Genomic DNA, 23,909 nt, shown 5'->3' on the forward strand with positions numbered 1-23,909 from the left:
TGTAACCTCATATCCTACTGAAATGCTTTAACAAGAGTGCAGTCCATAAACAACTAAACCAATCCAGTGCCCGCAGTAGTTACATAAGGGTCAGCCTAAATCTGTGATGGTTTCATTCCCTGCCAATAACTGAAATATTGGAACTTTTTTTTATCCACCTAAAGTTAAAAACACACACACACACACACACACACACACACACACACACACACACACACACACACACACACAAAAAAAACCTTTAAAGCTATGGTTCATAGTGGTCCTGTGCCCACCTTCCTCCATTCTAGGATCTTGAAATGATCATGGGACCAGAAACGTTTTGGTTCTTTCACTCTGGTTCTTTATAGATATAAATTAGATGTAACTTGTGAAAAATACCGTGTCAGCCGAGGCTGTATATTAAATATCAGGATTTCATTATCTAGCAGCATCAGTGGAAATTGGGACTGCAAGTTTTAAAATAACAAAATATACAAATTAAACTACCAATGTTAATGAGAAATAAAACTTCCCAGAAAGATAAAGATGGTGAGAAGGGCGCGGCTTGTACCAACGTCCTTTACAGTACAAGAGTCTGAGTTTGGTCTATGTCCAGTGTGGATTTCCACTCTTGCCATTTACTTGGGTTTATCACGGAGGAAATAGACTAAAAGTTCGTATGTAGAAAGAACAATGGCAGTGTTAGGAATTTGCCGGAATAGTTGCGCTAATAGTCCCCTGTAAAAAGCTGCATAGCCTTCCTCCCGTGCCACCAGTCGTGCAGTCTGGCAGAATGTCTTGTACTTGCTCCCTTCTTCTCGAAGCCTTGTGCGGATGACCTCTGTAAAGTGAAGACAGAGTTTAATGCCGGTTCAAGTCAATGGTGGCCACAGCACGACAGATTCCCTATTAGTCTATACTATCTATGAAACAACAATCATAAAAGTTTCCCTGTTTGTTATTGGTTCAAAGAGCTTGCAAAATAACTAGACCGGATTCAGTATGGTCAGCACAGCACAAAACACCAAACTTACCATGTGGGTATGCGATGCAGGAGGCACATCCTTTTGAGAATGCAGCAGCAAACATTAATCCTAAGAAGTTGGCTGTGGTCTTCTCTCCAGCACTGGAATTGCCTGCTGAAAGGTGCATCTCTTCCAGGTTTTTCTTTAATCCTTCGTATATGACAAAGCAGATAATGGTCTCCGAGATCCCTGCATATGACGCAGTGAGACCCCTGTAAAAGCCCCTGATGCCCTCTGTCCGGTACACATAGCGGGCACATTGCAGTGCATTCATCTGCTTGGAACCTCTTACCCTAATAAAATATAATAAATAGGACATCAAATATAGCACGCACCTCATATATGAATATTAAGTGTCAAATAGTAAGGTCCATTACCCTACCTTCTCTCAAGCTGCATTCGTGTTTTCACCATCCAAATTGGGTTCATCATTGTATTTGTAATAAATGCTACAAGAAAAGAGCAGGCCAGGTTATTATGCCATAAAAAGGCAATGCAGAATTAGCAATTTACCAGTTTAACACTAGGGGGCAGAGTACAGTTAGGAATGCCCTACAACCATAGCTGCTGCTGGCTCAGCCGTCACTGCAATTATAATAATGGTACTGCAGAGCGGCATATCCCTGCAATGCTGTCAATACAGCAGAAACTCTGCAGATAGAAGATTGCAGAACTAGATCAGGAGGGGGTTGTTGAATTGTAATGGCCTTGTAGAATCAAATGAAAAATAATTCTCCAGATTGTCATTCAACTGCTGTACATTTAACCAATGCAGGATATTACAGGCACTAAATGGACATTTTACATGTAACCTATGCAGGATATTACAGGCACTAAATGGACATTTTACATGTAACCTATGCAGGATATTACAGGCACTAAATGGACATTTTACATGTAACCTATGCAGGATATTACAGGCACTAAATGGACATTTACCCAATGGCTCCTACAATGTGCATTTTTTTTGTAGATGCAAAGATGCCAGGCTGGCATTTACAGCCACGTTCTCTTCCTCGTACGCTCCTTGCACTATAAACCCAGCTGACTTGTGGCTTAATATCTCTACAGAGTTTCCATTGAATCTGTGACCATATACAGATTAGGTTGTTTTGTCCCTGGCAGGATTATTTTGATGGGAAAATCAATCAATTATCTTATCAAATAGAAATGTGAAGCTAAAAACATAAAGAGGGTTGGACATATTTTCTGTCAAGGGAGGAGAGAGGTTGTAGGGCCCAGGAGCCACACATGGCACTTAAGGCGTCATTAAACATGTGTGAAAACCAGTACTCATTTTATGGTCATTTCTGGGGACCAGGCCTCTGTAGTGACCGCTACTGCTGCAACCCCCTACACCACTGCTAGACTTTTAGGGAACCTTAAAGGGAATCTGTCACCAGGGACCTCATTTTCACTAAAAACAGGTTGCAGAAGCTTATCACACCTGCAGTGCAAAAATACCTCTCTGCCTTTTCTAAGCATTTGCATTACAACATAATTGTGTGTTATAACTTACCTTGCCCCCTGACAAAATCCTGGGGTGGTCACAGGGGGGCTAAGATCTGAGGATTAAGTAACACAGACAAGGCACATGTTTTTTGAAATGCATCCAAACCAAAGCCCAGCCTCTGACTACCCCAGGATTTTGTCAGGCTGCAAGGCAAGTTATATCACACAATTATATTGTGATGCAAATGCTTAGAGAAGGCAGATTTGCACTGCAGGTGTAATGGGCTTCTGCAATCTGTCTTTAGTGAAAATGAGGTCCCTGGTGACAGGTTCCCTTTAATGGGAACCAGTCACCAGATTTTTACCCAGTTACTTTTATGAGAAATCTCCCACATTTACCCATACAAAATATTCTCCAAAACATGTGAAATGAGCTGAGAAGAGTCACACTTTCACATATGAGTCAAGTTCACAGGCTGCTGGGGTTGTAATTTCAGACATCCCTACATTCAGTTCTATAGTACCTAGAAACATGTTTTTGTTGTCATATTAGGTTTGTATTACTATGATTTATAGAATTGGAGGTAAAAGCAGTTAACGACATAGTTGGAAATATAAGCTGCAGATAAAAATTCAGCTTTTTTTTCTAACTGGCAGTATCTGAGATCTGTGGCTCACAGAACCAAGAGTATGATTACATCAAAAGCATATTTCTAGTTACTATACAACTAAACATCTATATCTACACTTCCCCTGCAGCCTCAAACCCGACTCATCACAGCTTATTTTCATATGAAATGGTAAAAGGGCAAGATTTTGAAAGGGCAACAAATATTTCAATATTCCATTGCTTACTCTACACGGCTGGTAGTTTTATGGGGTAAAATCTGGCGATTAGTTCCCTTTAACTACAGGCCGACCCAGGCTTATACAAGAATCATAACCCACGTTTTACTGGTTGCTACTTTAAGATCAGAAGTCATGCAAGGACACAAGCAGTGTGACTGCTCCCCCTTCCCCGCCAGCGCTCAGTAACAGCAGATCATTTACCTGCACATCCTGCAGAACACATGTGCACAATGTTACTGTTGGGAACAAATATGGCATTGAACTGCTCCTTGGCTTTTGAATATGAAGCAAAATAGACGGCTCTGTTTGGGAAAAAAAATAAAGAAAATTCTAGGTGACTGAAGAACAGACTGTATGCAAACACAAGCAGCTGACATGTGCTCTGTACGGATGCCAGTATGAAACTCTGCCAGGAGCAGAGAGCTGGGCTTAAAGGTGTAGGAGCACAGCCATAGTGCAATCAATGGGCAAGGCTAATACAGATCTTTACGGCTTACAATAAAGGGTTAAACATGTGGAAAACAGTGGCTTTTCCAGGACCATTTTTAAAATTAAATTTTAAGGCAACTTATCTGTTTATTGTAGGATTTATTAACCCTTGCATAATAACCATTATCATTACTAGTTGGTAGTATGGCACCGCTTAGTACCAGCAAGTCAGTAGTTGCTGTGCATTTGCTGTTTCTCCTGTGCACTCCCCAGTATCTTTATAGTGTATATACAGGGCAGAGTTCAAGAGATATTTGTTGTTATTGAGCAGGCAGAAATGCACAATAGGAGCAAACTGCGCACTTATGACCTAAAGATAACAGGGCAGTCAATGAGAAGGGGGAAAAAAACAACTAAAACCCAATGACCGAGTAGCAAAGGCATGACACATAAAACAATGGTGTAGAACCATGCAATTAAACTTTTATGCAATATATTTCTGTATTTAACCAATGGAGGCAAAGATACCAATAATTTTTCACTTACCTGGATGGAGCCACACCGACTAAATTAGGACCCAGTCCCCGGAAGAGAGATTTTGGTCCTTCTTTTTCAAGGATGGATCTAAAAACCAAAACAAAAATAAAGCTGCATAAAACTAGAAATCACAATGACTTGGCATTTGTTATCCAAGGTTAACTTAGTAAATTCCTATGATGTTTTCACACCCACATTGATATTCGCCCTTGACATACTAGGTCATTTTCTTTTATCTGATTCACCTTATGGGAAGTTTATGTTGAAATTCTGCCATCTTCACATTAACTAAAATGCAACAACGTATTGCTTTGCACACCAGGAAACAGAAGTGCAACGCAACTTTCCCAAATCTTACATCATGCCTTAAAAACAGGTTAACCTGCTTAGAAAGTTCTGCAGAAAAGGAACAGCAGCAAAAGTCCAGACATACCGTTGAGGTCACTGCACCCGATGCAAAATATGTCGGACCCCCTCTCCCCCCCACCAACCTTATACCAAGTTCTTGTGTAGTTAGGGATGTTTGAATTTTGAATTTGAATAGGGTTAAGGGGGAAGGGAGGTCTATAGGTAACCCCGATAAAAAAGGGGGATGGATCACACAAGTTAGGATTTGTCCAAATGTCACCAATGTTAGACTTGCCTCATCCATATGTGTGAGATAAGTATCCAGATAACTGACCAATGCCTCACGCACACAAAACACGCCGACAAACAAGCTATGAGCCTTTACATCAGAGGCACATGAGAAAGATGACAGGAGAAAAGACTGACCACAACATGTGCTAGAATAAGACCTGCTACTCCTAGTTTTGAGGTTCAGCCAGTCGGGCCATGGAAACCCCAGCTGTGTGTTCTGAACCCACAGAAATACATGGCGACATGTGCTTGCCATTGAATCAACAAATCCAAACACTATACTCCTGACCAGGAGGCCTGAACTGTGTTTTTCCCTAGAAAAGCAAATTGTTCCAGTCTCCAACATCAAGTGGTCTTACCTGAGCAAGGAAAGAGGCCCAAGGTTTTTTTATTGGGCCTTCAAGAGCATCTATCCATCTATTCCTCTCCGTGCCCCAGATCTCACCCACTAGGGTAGTAGTTTTTTATCAGTAACAATTGAAATACCTCCCACCCACCTCATGCACAAGAAAGCATTCATCTGTAATGTTCACAAATGCAGGATTGCTATTAGCTTTTAGTTATTATTTTAATTACATATACATTAAAATTTGCTGACGGCCACAGTAGGAGAAGCTAAGGTGCAGCAACAGAAAGTTTTATGGTGCAGCACAAAAAGTTTTAATATATGGATTAACTTGTTAGCACTGCTACTGGCTTATGATGTAGACATGTTCGGGTATGATCAAAGGGATTAGTCTCTTCCGCTAGACTTCCTTTAAGAATATATGGGAAACCTGTAAGAATGGTGGTAAACTTCATTTACTGCATACTGTAGTGTGAAAATATACCTTATAAAATGGTTTACTAGAGAAACTAGAAATAGTCTACAGAAAGCCACTGCAGCAGGTTGACTTTGCAAATATCCATAGCAGGAGCAGATCAGTACCAAAGCTGGAACCGACTGGTTCAACCTACTCGAAAGAAAGGACTGGCAGTCAGTACAAGGACTTACTTGAGAACCTGCAGTAAACTGGGAGAGACAGATGTAGCTGGCCTCACGACTCCTCCGCCACTGAGGGTCCCCAATTGGACCTGAGAATAGTAAACCGGTTGGAGAGCAATTCCTGAGGACTGTAACCGTGTCTTTATTACCTCCAGGGGACATGTAGCAATGGCACCCACTGTACCCGCACACCTACAAAACAAAAAACAAATCGCAAATGTTAAAATGCATTCCTGCTGCAAAAGGTTTGACCAGAGTTGTCATTCGGCTTTTTATGAGCCCTGAATGGTTTATCTACTGTTAAAAATAAACACTTCAGAGTATGAATTTTATTCTAAACTAGCCGTAGCTCCCGGCATTGCCCAACAAAGTAAGTAACTGCTCTTAGATAAAATATTTCTTTTTTGTTTTAGCTGTCACAGTCAGTCAGTCCCCGTCACAGCCTGTCTGCCTCTATCCATCTTACCTCGCAATATGCGTCTTACACTCATTGCCTATAGTAACCAAACAAGGCTCAGATCTCATATTAATGACCTGTGCCAGAATAACAACCAATCACATCTCAGCTTCCAATGGCTCCTGTATATGGTGGTTAATAAGTGGATTTTGGATGGAGAGGGGGTGAAAATTTGGGCTGATTTGGTGACTGTAAGCGCAACAGTGCAGATTCCTTTAGCGGACATACATACACTCAGCTTTCTATATTAGACGAGTCACCTATATTCAAGACTAGGCAGACCGAGACCAGCCATTCAGTACTCTGGAAAAGTGGAGTGTTGCAGGAGTTTTTAACCTCAATATTATAAGGACACAGCCTTGTCCCCATAGATACTTTGAGCTATTCTTGGAAGCCTAAACAAAGTATTTTAATAGTTTCTCATAATGTGGATGTCCCGTTCAGTGATAAAGAGGGCGATAAAGAATTTACACACAGTCATAACGCATTTGGAACATTGTTTACAGATCATCGTGGGATGAGAGAACAAATGAAAGTTAAATGTTATGCAGGAAGTTGCCAAAACACCAAGCAGAGAACAAGCCAGAAGACTGAATGTTCCCAAACGTTGTCCCCAATGTGTTAACAATGTACTGGAAAATCACCATACAGGCACCGGATATTCCACTTCTGTCCAATCATGAAGGGGTAACAGATAAGTGTAGCCTGTATACTATTATATCGTTCCCACTATACATTACATTAACCCCTTAAGGACGCAGCCATTTTACAGCTCAAGGCTCAGTCCCATTTTTTGGATTCTGACCTGCGTCTCTTTATATGGTTATAACTTTTGAACACTGTTACTTATCAAAGCGATTCTGAGATTGTTTTTTCCCCACATGTTGTACTTCATTTTAGTGGTAAATTTTGGCTGATAAGTTTTGCGTTTATTTACAAAAGAAAAAAAATGATGAATTTTTAGAAAAATTTGCCATTTTCGAAATTCAAAATCACCGCGTTTTTTAGGCAGATCGATTTACCACCTAAATAACTTGCCGAACAACATTTCCCATTTGTCTTCTTTACATTTTCATAATTTTTGAAATGTTTGAATTATTTATTTTGACGTCACGCGGCCTACAAATCGAATAGCGATTTTCCGTATTTTCAGAATTGACTATTTTGGGGATAAATACTGTTTGAAATTTAATTTTACATATTTAGCATCAAAAAACCCCTATATAATCTACCCATTTTCAAATGTGCACCCCTCAAACTATCAGAAACAGCATTTACAAAGATTGTTAATCCCTTGAGATCTTCATAGTAATTGAATCAAAATGGCGGTGAAATTTAGAATGGTCAAATTTTGTCAAATTATACGTTCATTTAGCCCTAAAATTTACACATTTCCAAAAGATAAAAAGAGAAAACCCACCATAAAATTTGTTCTACAATTTCTCCTGAGTGCAGCGACCCCCCACATGTGGACATTACTTGTGTTATGGGGGCACAGCGAGGCGCAGAAGGGAAGGAGCGCCCTGCAGTTGCCAGGATTTTAGTTTTCTCGTTGCCCCCTTTTGAAGGCTATAAAATTTTCGCTTTCCGTTATTTGGGCCATGTGACGGCATTTTTTTTTGCGCGATGAGATTCTTTTTCCAGTGTTACCATTTTGGGGTTGGTATCACCTATTGTTGAAAATTTAGGAACTTTTTTTGAGGTCATGAGTAGAAAAGCATCAATTCTGTACTGGATTTTTTACTTCTTTTTTTTTTCCGTGTTCACCGTATATCCTAATAATCCTGTTACCTTTATTCTATGGGTCAATGCGATTACGGGGATACCAGACATGAATATTTTTTCTTATGTTTTACTAAATTTGCCATATAAAACCCAAATGTGGGGAAAAATCTATCCTTTTTGCATCGCCGTCTTCCAAGTGGCATAACATTGTTACTTTTTTGGCTACAGAGCTGGTCGATGGCTTGTTTTTTGCGGGACATGTTGTTCTTTGCAACAGTATCTTTCTGGAGTACATATGTTTTGTTGATCACTTTTTATTGTATTTTTAGTGGGATATAATAGGTAAAAATCATAATTTTTGGCGGTTTTTAACTTTTTTTTTTTACGGCGTTCATCATATGGGTTCAATAGTTATTTAGTTTTATTCTATGGATTGTTACGAAAGCGGTGATACTATATATGTGGGGTTTGTGTTATGATTTAGACTTTTTTGAGCGTTATATGTCTCTTTATATGTTTTGGGGCTTATGGGCATTTTTAGTGATTTATAAAGTTATTTTTTATTGAAAAACATTTTTTTTTACATTTTTTACTTTATCCACCATGGGATATGAATAAGCAATCATCTGATTGCTTGTTCATGATAATACTCTGCAATACTGATGGCCCCCTGAAGAAGCCCCCTGAAGAAGCGGCAACGCGAAACGCGCGTCGGGTATCAGCGCCCACACCAAACAGAACATGGGTAAGCCAGTTTCGCCATCTCCGTACAAACATAAAAAGGGCACATAATACTTAAACTTTAGCCATATACTTATGTCAGGTTGTACTGCTATTTACTGTTGCACTGGCACTTTACAATATTTCTTGTGACAAATTTATGTATGGATATCAGGGCACTGGCACTTTATAATACTTTTTTGAATAATTTATATGTGGACAGTAACCTGGATATATTCCTGTGTTTCTGTGGAGTGTGGACGCTTTAGTGGAACTCCCGAGGACAGTTTAACTTTTGTTTGTATTTTACAAATCATATTGTCATACTGTTGTTTTTAAATAAGTGTAATGATTAAATAAAATGAATTAAATTTTAACTAAACGGTATAATGAGATTTCTATGAACCAGATTTCACTCATGTGCTTTTCTAAGGTGTTGTTAAGGTTTAATAGAGTGGGTTCGCATAAATTTACGAACAAATGATACGACTTAATTTTGTGCTAACTTTTTGGCTTGGAATACTGATGTATTGCAGGGTATTAGCAGTGCCGGCCTATGCAGATGCATAGGCTGACACTTTGCCTTTAAGATGACGTCACAGACGCCATCTTAAAGGCACTGCCTTCAGGCTTCTCTGGGGTCCCGATCTCCCCCCCCCCCCCCCCCAAAACAGCGCGGGGGGGGGGGGGGTTGGCCGATCATGGGGTAAAGACCCCGGAAGGCATGTTAAATGGGTTAACGGGTTAAACGCCCGCGATCGGAGCCCACTCCGACCACGGGTGTTAGCCGGGGATGTCAGCGGTAGATTACCGTTGAAATCCCGTGGCTAACTATGCCGGTTCGGCTGCTGTGCAGCGCTGAACCGGCATCGTCTCTGCGCAGTAGCTGTACTGCGGGGGTTAAAGGAAATCAACCATTTGCAAAAACACAAACAAATACGCACCCAAGCAACAACTGAAATACCTACTCCCATCTTGATCCCTACTAGTCTTGACACACTGCAATAACGTAGAGAAGAAACTTCCAATATGCAGCACGGAGCGCGGGACAAGACATCTGGCGCTCCGGGCTGATAATCATGCACACCCCCTCACCTCTTGCCTGATGTCACCTTCCTCTTCCAATTTTTTTTGTGTTTTTGGAAAGGTTGATTTCCTTTAAGGGAAATCTTCTGCTTCAGTGAGATTACATCTGGCGGTATGGGGGCTCATTAGCATAATTCTAAAGGTTGATTTTAGTTTATACCAAAGAGAAGATGATGTACCATGGTACATGCCTGTATCCATGAGCAAGTGTCCCTGTTTTTTTCATGCTTTATTTTTATGGTAGAATTTCTTAAGGGCCAACAACCTACACCCATCAGTATTGGCAAAAAGTCAGGCATATATAATACAGATTTACTTATGTTGGTTGCAATGCCAAGGCTTGGGTTCCAGAGCAGGTTATTATCCATAGTGTTCTGGTAATAGCATTAGAAAGCAGGGAGGATAAAGTCTGTCAATGATCATAGGCACTACACTGAGCAAACAGTAACTGCTGAAGCTTCCTACTCCACCAATCATGTTATGACAAAGGGTATACCCCTTCATGGCTGCAAAACAAAGTGTGCGTCATTCAGTGGCCTGGCCCCTTTACCTGCCCATATCCTAACCTCTTTACACAAGTGTTTGGGATGACCCTGCTGATCCTGCAATTTTACTGTTGTGTTTTGTTTTGTTCTTTGTCCTTTGAGTTTTATTCCAAGAAAAGATCTCGCTCACCTAAATTTCATGGTTACTTAAACCGGGTCGGCTGCCAAGGTACGTCTTTTACTGGAAGGAGCCGTGGGATGTATGTTTTATTTATTTATTTATACATGAAAAGACAAGTTCTAGAGCAACACAAAAAATGCCATTAATATTTCAGGTTCTATAACCCTAAGCAATGGTTCACACGTCGTAAAAGAAAAACTAGGAGGGAGCACAACCTTGATTTTTCACACCATGGTAGGGCCAGTCTTTATTCTGCATGCCAGATTTGTAGTGGACTTTCATAGAGCTAGAGTCAGTGAAGATACCAAACTGCCCTCCAGCGGTTATTGTGTATATGTGCCCTTGGGATGCCACCTGTTGCTGACCCAATATTCTGAATACACACAGAACACACATAATGGCTATTACCATGTTCCCCGTTCTCTACGACCCTTTGTATGTATTGTCCTGGCATCACATGTCAGTCTGTTTAAACTCACTTCTTCCTCCAAAAACAGGACAATCTTATAACTTTGGTATTTGTTAGTAAGGACTAAAGTGTAACTCAATGTTTTGCATAATTCAAACACTGAAACATCATACACTCCAGTCAACAATCTGTTTGCTCTTGGAACCAGATACAACAACAAGAAATACCACTATGTACTGTACTGCTACAGCATACAGCAGACGCAGCTCTGGATTTCAATGGAGAAGAACACAACAAAGTCGCAAAAAGTAGCAAAGCATAATATCTACAAAATGAAGGCTGTATAATGACCAACATCCGCTTCTTATTTCACTGGTTCACGTTGTTCCCCTTTAACCAGCCTGACAGAGGCTCATGAGGACACAGTCAGCAGGGACTGGATGATGTTCTATTATCAGCACCACCACCACCCACTTTTCCAAATTTGCAAGTGAAGCACACAGCAGAGCCTTTTAAGCGTAAAAGCATTCTCTGGAATCATTCTGTCACCACGGACACCGCTCTGTCTATTACCATCTGCATCAAGTCATTGCCTGGCAGGCCCGAAACCCAAAACGTGTCATCCTGCAGCACAAACAAACCTGACCCAGCACAAAGGTCTCGGGAGCCCCCAAAATATTGTGTACTGCACACATCTAATCCTGCTGCACCCCGACTCTCATCACCCTTCTAGACTGCAAGTATAGCGGCATGTCCCTGGAAGAGTTCACTGTCCACCAGATAGGCAGTGCCTCTGAAGGCATGCTGGGAGTAGTAGTAGTAGACCTTGCCTACAGATACCTCATTTCCGCACAGGTTTAAATCACTAACAGGCCCCTCGGGAGGTTACCATTGTGTCTTAGGCAGCATACAGTATCCCAAATACTGTAGTTACCTCTGAGGATGGGGCAAGGCACTTTTCTTGGAAAAGAAAATGAAAATTGTTTTCAATTGTATACAGCAGTCTTTCTTCTTGGTAATCTAGGTAGAACTTTTTCTCCCACTTTTTTTTGATACCCCAGGTTAAGGTACACCAGCAATGAGCCTCACAAGTCCAATCCTCTAATTGCCAGATAGTTAAAATTTAATTGAAAAGAAAGACAAACATGAAAGCCAAACATTAGCCAATTTTTTTCTGAAAATTTTTTTAAGGAAATTGATTGCATGTTATACAATATTTACCTGTACAAAAGTTGGAACTAGCTGCCTTCACTACTCAAGTCATTGCCAACCAACACAGATGTGGACAGAAACTTCTGATCAGACATTGCATCTTTAATCATTAATTGCCTTTTACCTACATCGAGACAAAAGATCCTGGCCTTATTTCCGCTATCACAATGTCTCTTTAAGGGACAATGCCCAAGTGTGCACAAAGTTCACTTCTCATTAGCTACGGGAACATGATGCAACATTACACCAGCTCGCTGACGGCAAATGTACTCAATGAGACTCTTCTGTCCCGACAAGTCAAGAGAAGGGCAAGAACACAGACTACTTGCAACATATAAATAGACAAATTCTGAAAAATTGCTCCCAAAATTCTAGCATCAGGCTCGACTTGTACATTACAATTCTTGGAAACTTCTGAACTTTTTTCTGCTCATTGTGGGATGTAGCTCCTAAAATAATCTCTACATCAGTTACTAAAGTAGTGGTTGCCTTAATGTAGACTTTTCAATACCTTCAAATAACTGTAGCACTGGGAGAATTTTCCTTAAAGGTAAATTCTGACATGAACAATTGTGGAAGTTTGGTCATCCTGCTGTTTTTAAAGATAAAAGGCAGAATCTTCAAAGCTGCTCTCGATGTCAATAGTGGAAATAACTTGATCTTGAAGGGAAAGGCAGACCACTCAAGATTAGAGATGAGCAGACCCGAAGCATCATGGCTAGTTGTTAGGGGCGTTAATTTTTCAGAATAGCTGCTTGGCAGCCAATCCAGCAATCAGTCTAGGTTGGGTGGAACGTGCCTGAACGCCAAAGCGGAACCTACACTTTGGGTCTGCTCACCTCACCTCAAGACCATACTCTTCTGGTAACTATGCACAGCTATGATTACTTACTGACTCTCAAGGACACCATGCAATCCTAAATATTCTCTTTGCGCCTTGCTCCCTGTAGTAACTGCTGATGACAAGCTCCAAGTAAAAGGATTGCTGCGCTGGTACCCAGTTTATTAACAGGGAAGCAGCTTTGTAAGAAGTTACCCTAAGTTGGTTATAAAAAAAAATCTCCTCAAAACATTAGTTTTACAAATAGAAAAAAAAAACCTAATCCTATATGAATTCCTAATGAAAACAGCATTAATTCTACACACATCCATGTTAATTACAGGACACCCCTTGAACATATAACTTTTCATACATGTATATTTATTGTGCACGTATCTAGTACTTGGCATGACAAGCAGAATCCGGCTGTTTATTCTTGTTGGCGGCTCCTGTAAAAACACTGTTGTGGTTAAGGGTAACGTCGCGTGAGAAGGAGGAAGCTTTTACAACCTTAAGTATTCAATGCAACACAGCAGAATGTCATAACATTCACTACAGTTTTATGGAAGCAATTTAAAAGCTTCCCGAAACAAGAGAACCCCTGCTAGATCTCAAACCGTGAGGGTTAAAAGGGGTTGGCCACTTTATTTCATGTTTTTGTAGTGTGTGTGTGTGTGTAGGTGTGGTGGACAGAATATTACATGATTTACCAATATACATCTATTAACCCATTGCCACACCATGCCGTTCCACAATGTCCGGCAGTGGGTGCGTGAAGAGGGCTCATGGGCTGACGGTGTTTGCTGCATAATATAGTGAACACCAACTGCTAACAACCACAATTGGTGCTGGTACTAATTGCAAAGCTGCTGGCGACATGTAAGAGATGCGTCGCCATCTTGGCTGTGATCATTGCTCCCCATGACATCATTGGGAAGCAATGGTCAGTTGCCATGATAGCCTGGAGTCTTTATAAGACCCCAGGACTTGTAATTTCTGTTAATCTATTAAAATGTGCCAGGGTGCTATGCTGTAGGGATAGATTAGACAACCTAGGGTTAAAGTATACTAGGGGGTTAAAAAAAAATATTTTAAAATATATTTAAAATAGAGAGCTGATGCGGCCACCCGGAAGGGGTGCACCCGCCTTTCTACAGTGACTTCCTGGGCTAATCATGTAGTGTAACCATCACACCCTTCCTCTTCACAATGTCTCTACCGCAGACAGAACACTACAGATGATGCACATCACATCTCCATAGCTTTGTTATGGCAACATGTTTTATAAAGACCTAAACAACAGCATACCCGCTACACCTAGAAGACGCACACTGATCTATGGAAGCCGCCATATTGCAATATTGTCTTACACTGTACAGTAGATTAGCTATTAGTCATATGATGTGAATCCACAAGAGTCACCATATTGTGCACGGTGGGGATATGACAGCATTTCCCGTCAATACACAAAGCCATTTCAATGACTATGCGGAGAATAACAACGTTGCAGGATTCGGATGCCAGGCTGATCATGGCATGGATAGCTGTCCTAGTCTTAAAGGGATTCATAGGGTAAACAAAATACATCATCCTTCCTTTTGTTCTGGTGACACAAGCACTTTTACTTATTACTTATCTATTCCATTATCTAAATATACATGAAGGAATTCCATATTCTGATCAAAATCATAGTTTGCATTTTCCTGACAATATGTAGACACAGAATGCATGTGACCTGAGCCACCATCATCCTCATCATAAACCGGTCTATATACTTCCGGCTTCTCCACAAGGACCACAGATCAAAACAGGCACAGTACATGTCCAATTGTGATGCACGGGAGCCAGCTGCACAGCAGGGAGGTTATGTAAGCCTCATCACACAAGGCAGGGGGGGGGGGGTTGTTATATAATCACTGGGACATAGCGTGCGCTAGAAGGATCCAGACCATTACGTTTTCCTTTCCCTAAGGGCCCAGGAACAGTTAGTTAGTGGACAGCATTGGTGTTTCAAGTTACAGAATACATGTAATAAGGAGGCTTTCTAAAATCCTCATGTGATCTGCATGCAGCATCTTTAAACCTGTAGCAGTGCCAGTGCTGCTGGATCATAGGTTGAAATCAACAATTTAAGAGATGTATATACATGCACAACCAACAACTGGACCAGATAAAGTCTTGACATGGTGGGTGGCATAGCTATAGGGCAGTGACTTAAACCAAAACCCACGTATATGTCGCAAAGTGCCAACATGACAATTTAAGCAGTCACTTATTGGCCCCTGCTGTATCACAAGTTTCAATCGTATTGGCGTTCTGAGTTCACCAATGTAATAGAAAGATGATGGAGAAATTTGGATTGTAGCTTCCCTGTCGGGTCCCCTGAAAAGCAAGAACCCGGGTTCCCAGAACAGGAGCTCCATAAATAATCTCTCTCTATCCACGCCTTCTCATTCCTCCTGTAGCCCTGGCAGACAAGGATGTTGCTTTAAAATGGCACTGAACACGGCACGTCCTGGGCTGTATTGGACTGCAGGAGGAAGCATGGAGTCCTGTCTGGCAAACTGTGTTGGGGTGAAGGCCTGGGTGCCCACAAAAAGGGCTCTGAGTGCCACCTCTGGCACCCATACCTTACGTTCGCCACCACTGCTATAGGGGGTATAGAGGATGCAATCACATCTTGGCACTCAATGCCTGGGACAGGGACAAAATAAGGAAGCAATGCATAACCCAGTGTGTCCAGCTCATACCTGAATGGTTTATGCAGATAGATTAGCAGTAGTGTAGATGGCAAAAAGAAGGATCGGGCTGGATTTTTGGGGTCTTTAATACATTTTCTAATCAAGGGAAACGGTTAGATAAAAAATGTAGATCATTGTGGATGTGATCACATAGGACAGTGATGGCAAACCTTTTAGAGGCCGAGTGCCAAAACTATAACAAAGACCCGCTTATTTATCGCAAAGTGCCAACACAGAAATTTAATTTGTGATTTATACTCCCTTCTTTGTCATAGTTTTCATTGAGGACACCAATAAAACAGAAAATAGTCCCAGGTACAGCTGTCTCTTTAAAATAGCTCTGTGCACAGCAAGTCCTGGGCTTACTGGGACTGCAGGAAGATACCTGGAGTCATCTCTGGTGATGGCCTAAGTGCCCACAGAAAGGGCTCCGAGTGCCACCTCTGGCACCAGTGCCATAGGTTAGCCATCACTGACATAGGACATCATAAGGCAATTTCAAAATATTTACTATCAAAGATAGGCCACCCAATAATGATCATGCATGAAGTGGGACATCTATAACTAACAAGATTATATAAAACCCATATATTCCCATGTTTACAGATCCAGGTTCACTAATGGATTCAGAGGAATCAATTTACTAAATACTGGCTGATGTGATAAGATAACAGATAAGCAGCAATGCATTTCTAGGACAGGAAGTAGTGCATAGTGCCAGATAATATAGCTAAATCAAGTAGTACAAAGCAGCACACAAAGGGTTAGGAGAAAAGAGCAACCCTGGAAATTACGCTTGAGTCACTGGAAAGTAAAACAGATTAAAAAGAAGAAGCATCAGAGGAACCATGAAAACCAAACCCACACAGTGACACAACCTGTCAGTCAGGACAGGAGCAGCCGCCTCCGTCACATCAGGCCATCACATGAGGCACTGAGGTTACTGTTACACATGATGAGCCCATGGAAAGTATAGAAAATGTATAGAAATGAATGAGATGTCAGCAGACCAGTGGGAGACTTCTACAAGACCTTACATATTGACCTCAAAGGGTTAATTACCATTCATTCAACTACATCCCTATTAATCTACTTAACATCTTATCTTCTTCAAAAGAAAGTGCTGCATGTGTCTGTGCCATTCTGTTCATTAATAATGGTCCAAAGAAACTGAACACCTTCACCCTAACACCATGACCACCAGTTCCAACACACAATGTCATCAGAGACCTTGAGGGCAGTCACATTACCCCATCACATCGCCAGTGACAAGCCCCTTCATTTGTAAGGAGCATAATCTGAAAATAAAATCCCTTGCAGCAGCATTTACTGTAATAGCATTGTATTATCTGATTGTTTCCTCTTTCACGTGGGGTACAAGGCCCTGAGGTAGCACATGACCCATAATAGAAGTGGTCTCCAACACGTGGCTTTCAGGCTGCGGTATAGTCTGGTAGTTGAATCAGTAGGAAGCCTAGTCACTGCAGAACCCCTTTAATAATTAGCTTGTTGTCTTTAACCCATCACTATCTAATTCCTTTTCACTCAGTAAACTTCTAACTTTTCACAGCTTGAAGAATCATTGTGAAGAAAGGGAAACTTATTTGTAGATGAAGGAACAATGACAAATGTTTTATAATGACCTCAGCCTGTGACATCTCCTTTACCATGGATACAGAGTAACCCTCCATTATAGATCCTCCCTGTGCCATGTGTCACTAATCTCCCTGTGACCTTGCTTCCTTCCTATGACCCTGGGACTGAACTTACTTTAAGGAAGTATTTTAAAGACTGTGGTGAAAGGGTTAAAAGCCACAACACATAAAGACGAATGCAGGAAGAACATGGGAGCCTGATGCCACCTGACTGCATTACTAGGAATTAGCTGGCACAATGGTATAAGGTGGTTGTTATACTGGGTATCACTACAATCACTCTACCTTATATGACATTATACTAGATTATTCTGGACTAGCACATTATAATATTGGAGGACATGGCACAATGGTATAAGGTGGTTGTTATACTGGGTATCACTACAATCACTCTACTTTATATGACATTATACTAGATTATTCTGTACTAGCACATTATAATATTGGAGGATATGGCACTGGATTATGAATGACCTCTACAACCAGTAACATACATATAACCTGGTGACCCATAATACATGACTGTACACCTGCCTTGTAGTGACAGGGCATACTGGGAAGTGTAGTCCCCTAATACTTGTGAGAGACACAGAAAATACATGCCCGCAATGTGATGCCCCTTGCTCTTACCCTCCAGCCAGGAGGTGCAGAAGGGTGTCCTTGCTCTGAGCCATGTCCCCGGTGCCGGACAGATAGGTGCTGCTGTTCTCCGGTCAGTGGCTCATGCTCCCGTTAGCTCTCCGCTCTGTGTCTCCTCTGGCCGGTAGAAGCCGGTTTTCTCCTCGCAGCCGGCTGGTGATATGACGTCGGCAGTCCCGGGGGAGGGGAGGAGGTGTGCGGCAGTGACGGACGGATGATGGGGCGTGTCCACAGGAATGCAGCCGCCCGCTCCTTAGCCATAGAAACTGAGGGGCACGGAGGGGGCGTTGTCCGTGACGTCGTGGATTGCAGAAGTTTGCACCATGCGGGAGCAGAGGGGTCACGTTACACTGATGGCGAGGCCTGTCATATGATCACTTGGCTCTGTGACAAGAGGGGCGCCTACTGGGGGGCAGGCAGGGAGATCCTCTTACATCTACCACGTCCTATATTATCTATCTGTACTGATATACAATGTATATAACAGAGACTATTCATCCCTCCAGATATGCATCCCTTTACTATCAATCTGCCAGCATGACCATACTTAGTATCTGATCACATCTGTGTTGTAGTTGACAGAAGTTTTGGCACAACTAGCCTCCTGCTTCTCCTCCCATTGTCCAGGATCAGGTTTTATTTTTAACTAAGGTGTATAAAAATTACACTTCTCATAAAAAATAAAGGGAACCATATAATACAATATTCTATATCTCAAGGAAACAGAAAATGATCTATGAAAATCAAAATTAATATGGATATGCCTGGATAGGTCTGGAGCAAATCCAACTCCAATGAAAATGCCTCCAGACCAGGAAATTAGGCTGAGTAGTGTGTGCCCCCATCTGCCTGTATGACCTTCCTTCAATGGCTGGTCATGAACCTGATGAAGAGAAAGATGTTTTCCTGGGGGATCTCCTACCGCATCAGTCAACTCCTGTATAGTATGTGGTGCAACGTGGCTTTGATGGATGGAACGATATATGATGTCCCAGATGTACTCGATTAGATTTAAGTCTGGGGATTGGGCAGGCCAAGTAGGAAATGCTGACACATTACTGTCACATGAGGTCTAGCATTGTCTTTCATCAGAAGGAACCGAGGGCCCACTCCACCTAAATGCAGTCTCACAATGGGGTCAGATCTCATCCCAATACCCAATTGTAGTCAGGATACCTCTGGTTAGCACATGGGGTACTGTTTTCCTACACTATTACTGACCCACTGCAAAACTGGTCATGCTAAAAGATTTTGCAGGTAGCAGAATGCTCTCCACTACGTCTCCAGAAATGCAAATCTTTGTGTTCTCTGTCAATTGCCAATGCACTTTATGCTTAATTATGGACATGGAGCCCTGTTTCTGACAGTTTGAGTAGACACATTGGGGCACATTTACTTACCCGGTCCTGTCACGATCCTGCAGCGCTTTCTCCGTCAAGGATTCGTGTCTTCTGGCGATTCACTAAGTGTCGCTGTTGCTGATGTCAACCAGTGTCGCTGTTGCGGCGAGGTCCACTGGAGTTCACCAACCTATCCTCAGTGCATGTAAATGCGCGTGTCAGGCGACACATTTTATTAAAAAATACCGCATTTTTTCAGAATCTGTCTGGTTTTCCGGTGGCTACACCCACGATATCCGTCGCATGCATGCCGGAGCCGATGTGCCACAATCCGATCCCATGCGCCAAAAACCCGGGGCAATTCTGCGCAAACCAATTTTCGCGAAACCTGGCGAAAAAGAGCGATTCGGGCCCTTAGTAAATGACCCCCATTGATGTTAGTGACCTGTTGGTAAATTTACTGGGCTCTAGCACTGCTGCTGCTGGTTTGTTGACCTTATATGCCCCCCTTGACATCTCCTGGCGTACTGGCTTGTCTCCTGGTATCTGCTTCATGCTCTGGACATTTGATTGACAGACAATTTTCTCACCACAGCTCACATTAAATTCTATACACAGCTATACTTCCTGAGCAGGAGAAATGGATTCATAATCGGTTTTGCTTCATAACTGGACAGGTCGATTTCAAAGAAGTGTGACTGACTTGGAAGTACATTAGGTTTTTTTGGTGTTCCCTTTCTTTATTTGAGCAATGTAACAAATGCCCTATATTCACATTTGTACAGCACTCCAGTTCCATGTAACACCACCCATCATAGTCAGCCATTGTTTGTATATGAACAGTGGAGTCATATTCAAACCATGCACCTGCTGCATAAGCAGTTGCAGACTATTATCCTCTGTATAAAAGGCAGTGCCTTGCTGAACCAGAGGGCCAGAGAAGGAAGAGTATAGCGTTTGTGATATTTTATACCCCTTTAGAACCCCTTTAAAACCGAAATGTTCCTGGTTAGGGCCTACAAAAGTGGTCCAAAGTGTGAAGATCAGACTAGTGTGTGAGGTAAGTGCTTAGAGCTTGCTCTCTAGACTCAAACTACCCAGCAGATGATCCCACTAGTGACCCTATGCAGGGATGCCACTAGGAATTTGGGGGACCCTCCCCTACCGGTGTCCATTCCCACATTAATACATAGACAGGACCCTACTCTACTGAACGTGCCCACTCAGTATATAGATAGCTCCTGCATGTGCTCACACAGTGTATAGACAGCCCCAGCAGATGTCCCCTCAGTATATAGCTCTACCAGTCCACACTGGGAGAAGAAGCTGGAAGGTAAGTACAGATTTTTTTTTTTCTCATATAGGGCCCGGGAATAGGGAGTTTAGTGGGTACTGTGAGCCTCTCGGGCCCCCCTTTTGATAGGAAAACGGCAGCGCGGGGGGCTTGAACACAATTAGGGCCACAATCACAATTACACTCTGTACCCTCATACACACAGGCGTGTGGACTAAGGGTCGCAAACAGGGTAAAGTTTGTGCCTTCTATTGCTCAGGTGAACATGGGTGAGCACAGCTCAGTCTGCCCATGTCCATAGGAACTGATGCCTCACCGATGCCTTGCACAATAGACATCTATAGGGGCCCTGATCTAGTCGCTATTTTTGCTGGGCCAAGTTTGGGGCTCTTTTTCAAGACCACAAGGTTGTGTAAGCTGTTTCTGTCCTCCTGGAGCCCTTTCCATCAGACCTGGGACTTTGAAAAGAAGGAGCCTGATTTGTTCATTCACATTTTCCTTTAAATAATATTGATTGGTTGGTAAAATGATGGCACTGCAATACACTATAGGAAAAGGAAAGCCTGCAAAGACATGTGTGATGTTCTTGGCAGTCTACTACTGAGACCTTGGGTCCTGGCATCCCTGTGAATTTTACATGCATGACCTAGCTTAACCCTGGTGCTGACAAGGCACAACCACTGATGGTAGCTGTATTTCCTAATAGAAGTGGGCTCTTTAAGCAGAACAATGTAACTTGCTACACTTCAGAAATTGTTCTGAATGGTTTGAGGAACATCACAAAAATTTCTTCGTTTTAAGTTTGGCTTTGGCCATAAAATTTTAATTCTATCGTATATCTGTGGCATGTGCTGGGAATCCAAGGAGATACCACCCTGTAAAATTTACAGGATCTTCTCTTAGAGTGATACCACACGTCACATTTTTGGACAGTTTTAGAGCATGCGTTTTCAGTTCCTTTAAAAACTAATGCATTTTTGAATGTATACCATGTGTTTGGCTAGTTTTCACAGCTACCTACACTTCTACAAATGAAGATAAACAGGTTCAAAGCAGCCAAACGCATGGTAAACATTCAAAAATGCTTGTGTTTTTAAATGGACTGAAAATGCAGGGTCCAAAAACCCAAAGTGTGGCATCAACCTTAAAGTCTTGGTGACAGAAACCACAGGAATACTCTAGTAGGCCTGTGCAGCTCAGCAGAATGGAAAGCACACTATTAAAGGTGTGGTCCCAAGTATAAGTGCCTCCTTTCCACACAAACACATAGGGGCACATTTACTTACCCGACCCTGGCGCGATACCCGATCCGGAATGTCCGACGATAATGAACTCTGCCGCTATTCACTTAGATCAGTGATGGGCAACCTTTTGAGCTTGGCGTGTCAAAATTCGCCAAAAAAACGAGCATAACTCGGGTGGTGTGTCGCCTTTAGAAAAAAAAACTAATTTTGTGATATTTAGAGTTTAAATAACAAATATGTATAATTATTTAACTTACCTGCTTAGTGACTTCTTTGTTAATCTGTCAGTAGATTTCTTTTGTTGGTCTTGCTGTTATTTAACTTGTGTGGGGTGCCATGATAAGTGTGGGGGAATTCTTCCAGTGATGGCGAACCTGTGGCAGTCCAGCGACAGCCCCCCCCCCAGTATAGTCACAGGGCCCCCCCTCCCCAATATTGTCATAGGGCCCCAAGTATAGTCACAGGGCCTCCCCCACTCCCCAATATTGTCATAGGGCCCCCAGTATAGTCACAGGGCCTCCCCCACTCCCCAATATTGTCATAGGGCCCCCAGTATAGTCACAGGGCCTCCCCCCTCCCCAATAATGTCATAGGGCCCCCCAGTATAGTTACAGGGCCTCCCCCCTCCCCAATATTGTCATAGGGCCCCCAGTATAGTCACAGGGCCCCCCCCTCCCCAATATTGTCATAGGGCCCCCCCAGTATAGTCACAGGGCCTCCTCCCTCCCCAATATTTTCATAGGGCCCCCAGTATAGTCACAGGGCCTCCCCCCTCCCCAATATTGTCATAGGGCCCCCCAGTATAGTTACAGGCCCGGCCCCCCCAGTATAGTTACAGCCCACCACGCCACCCCCTCCCCCACCCACCACCAGTATAGTCACAGGGCCAAATCACAACCCTCCACATCAGTAGATAAAAAATATATATTTACTTAGCATGTGCAGCAGCCGCGGGCCGGAATGCAGCGACTCAGTGAAGTGCAGGACTGACTGAGACTGAGTGCTGGTGCGTCACCACGCAGGAAATCAGGCGCCGCCGGGGAGAGGTATTTTGTGCTCCGCTGCGGGCTGACTCTATTTCTCATCCCGGAGCGCAGGGCATCGGGGCCAGGAGCAGAGGCTGGAGCTGAGTGGGCTGCAGCAGGCACAGCACAGGTTGCCGGGGCTGCTCTGTCTCCACGCTCGTGCGGAGTGCGCGGCCTCCGCAGAGCAGGATGGGAGGACAGAAGCAGTGCCGTATCACAGAGCGCCCGCCCACCTGCGCGGCCGCCCCCCCGGCCACCTGCGCGGCCGACCGCCCACAGACAATGGCGACCAGCCACACAGCCACGACCAGCGTGTCAGCGAACATGACTACGCGTGTCAGTGCTGACACGCGTGTCATAGGTTCGCCATCACTGACTTAGATCGTGTGCCTGATTTCCTGCATGTGTCACTTCCCTGATCAGGTCCGCCGGAGTTCACCTTCTTCTTCCCGATGCATGTAAGTGCATTCTCTTGCGACACATTTTTAAAGCTAGATCCTGCGCTCAGTCCAAATCCGTCGTATCATCCAACCCCCCCCCCCCCCATTTCTGTTGCTTGAAAGTCAGTGTGATTGTGGCAAAATCCCCTTCTAAATACCTGTCCCAGCGGAGCGAATCCCGATAATTACTAAAAGCCAACGAAAGTGCGGTCCGCGGGACCCTTAGTAAATAAGCCCCATACTGATCATGAGAATGGGAGTCTGACTTCCACAAATTTAACACAATTAGGCCAACTGCACATGACTATGAATGATTGGAAATTGGACTCTTAAGTGTACAGCCACACGTTCAGTTTTTCAGATGCAGTTTTTGAAGCCAAAAGCAGGCCCAAATCATAATGGATGAGGACTTATCATTAAGAAGTGCTGCTCGTCCTCTATTTTCATTCCACTCCTGGTTTGGGCATAAAAAACTGCATCTGAAAAACTGAACGTGTGGACGCACCCTAAAACTATAATATATACATATATAAACTGT

At 42.9% G+C, this 23,909-nt stretch overlaps 1 protein-coding gene across 1 annotated transcript; it reads right to left on the minus strand.

The window, feature by feature from the left end:
* Window positions 1-320: 320 nt before the first annotated feature.
* SLC25A33 (solute carrier family 25 member 33) lies at window positions 321-18,256 on the minus strand. Its single transcript, XM_072156512.1, has 7 exons — window positions 18,020-18,256; window positions 5,908-6,090; window positions 4,284-4,361; window positions 3,510-3,610; window positions 1,390-1,456; window positions 1,017-1,300; window positions 321-823 (listed from the first exon to the last, which is right to left on the minus strand). Exons 1-7 carry the CDS (start codon window positions 18,061-18,063, stop codon window positions 621-623), a joined length of 960 nt encoding a protein of 319 aa, XP_072012613.1. The 5' UTR covers window positions 18,064-18,256; the 3' UTR covers window positions 321-620.
* Between the last annotated feature and the right edge of the window lie 5,653 nt (window positions 18,257-23,909).

The sequence above is a fragment of the Engystomops pustulosus genome, chromosome 6 (assembly GCF_040894005.1).
Source record: "Engystomops pustulosus chromosome 6, aEngPut4.maternal, whole genome shotgun sequence".
NCBI lineage: Eukaryota > Metazoa > Chordata > Amphibia > Anura > Leptodactylidae > Engystomops > Engystomops pustulosus.

Coding starts and splice junctions, on each gene's coding strand:
- SLC25A33 (XM_072156512.1), bottom strand. CDS start 18,063: ATGGCTCAGAGCAAGGACACCCTTCTGCACCTCCTGGCTGGAGG. Junction 3,611..4,283: donor GTCGGTGTGGCTCCATCCAG/GTAAGTGAAAAA, acceptor TTTCCCAAACAG/AGCCGTCTATTTTGCTTCAT. Junction 1,457..3,509: donor GTGTTCTGCAGGATGTGCAG/GTAAATGATCTG, acceptor CTTTTCTTGTAG/CATTTATTACAAATACAATG.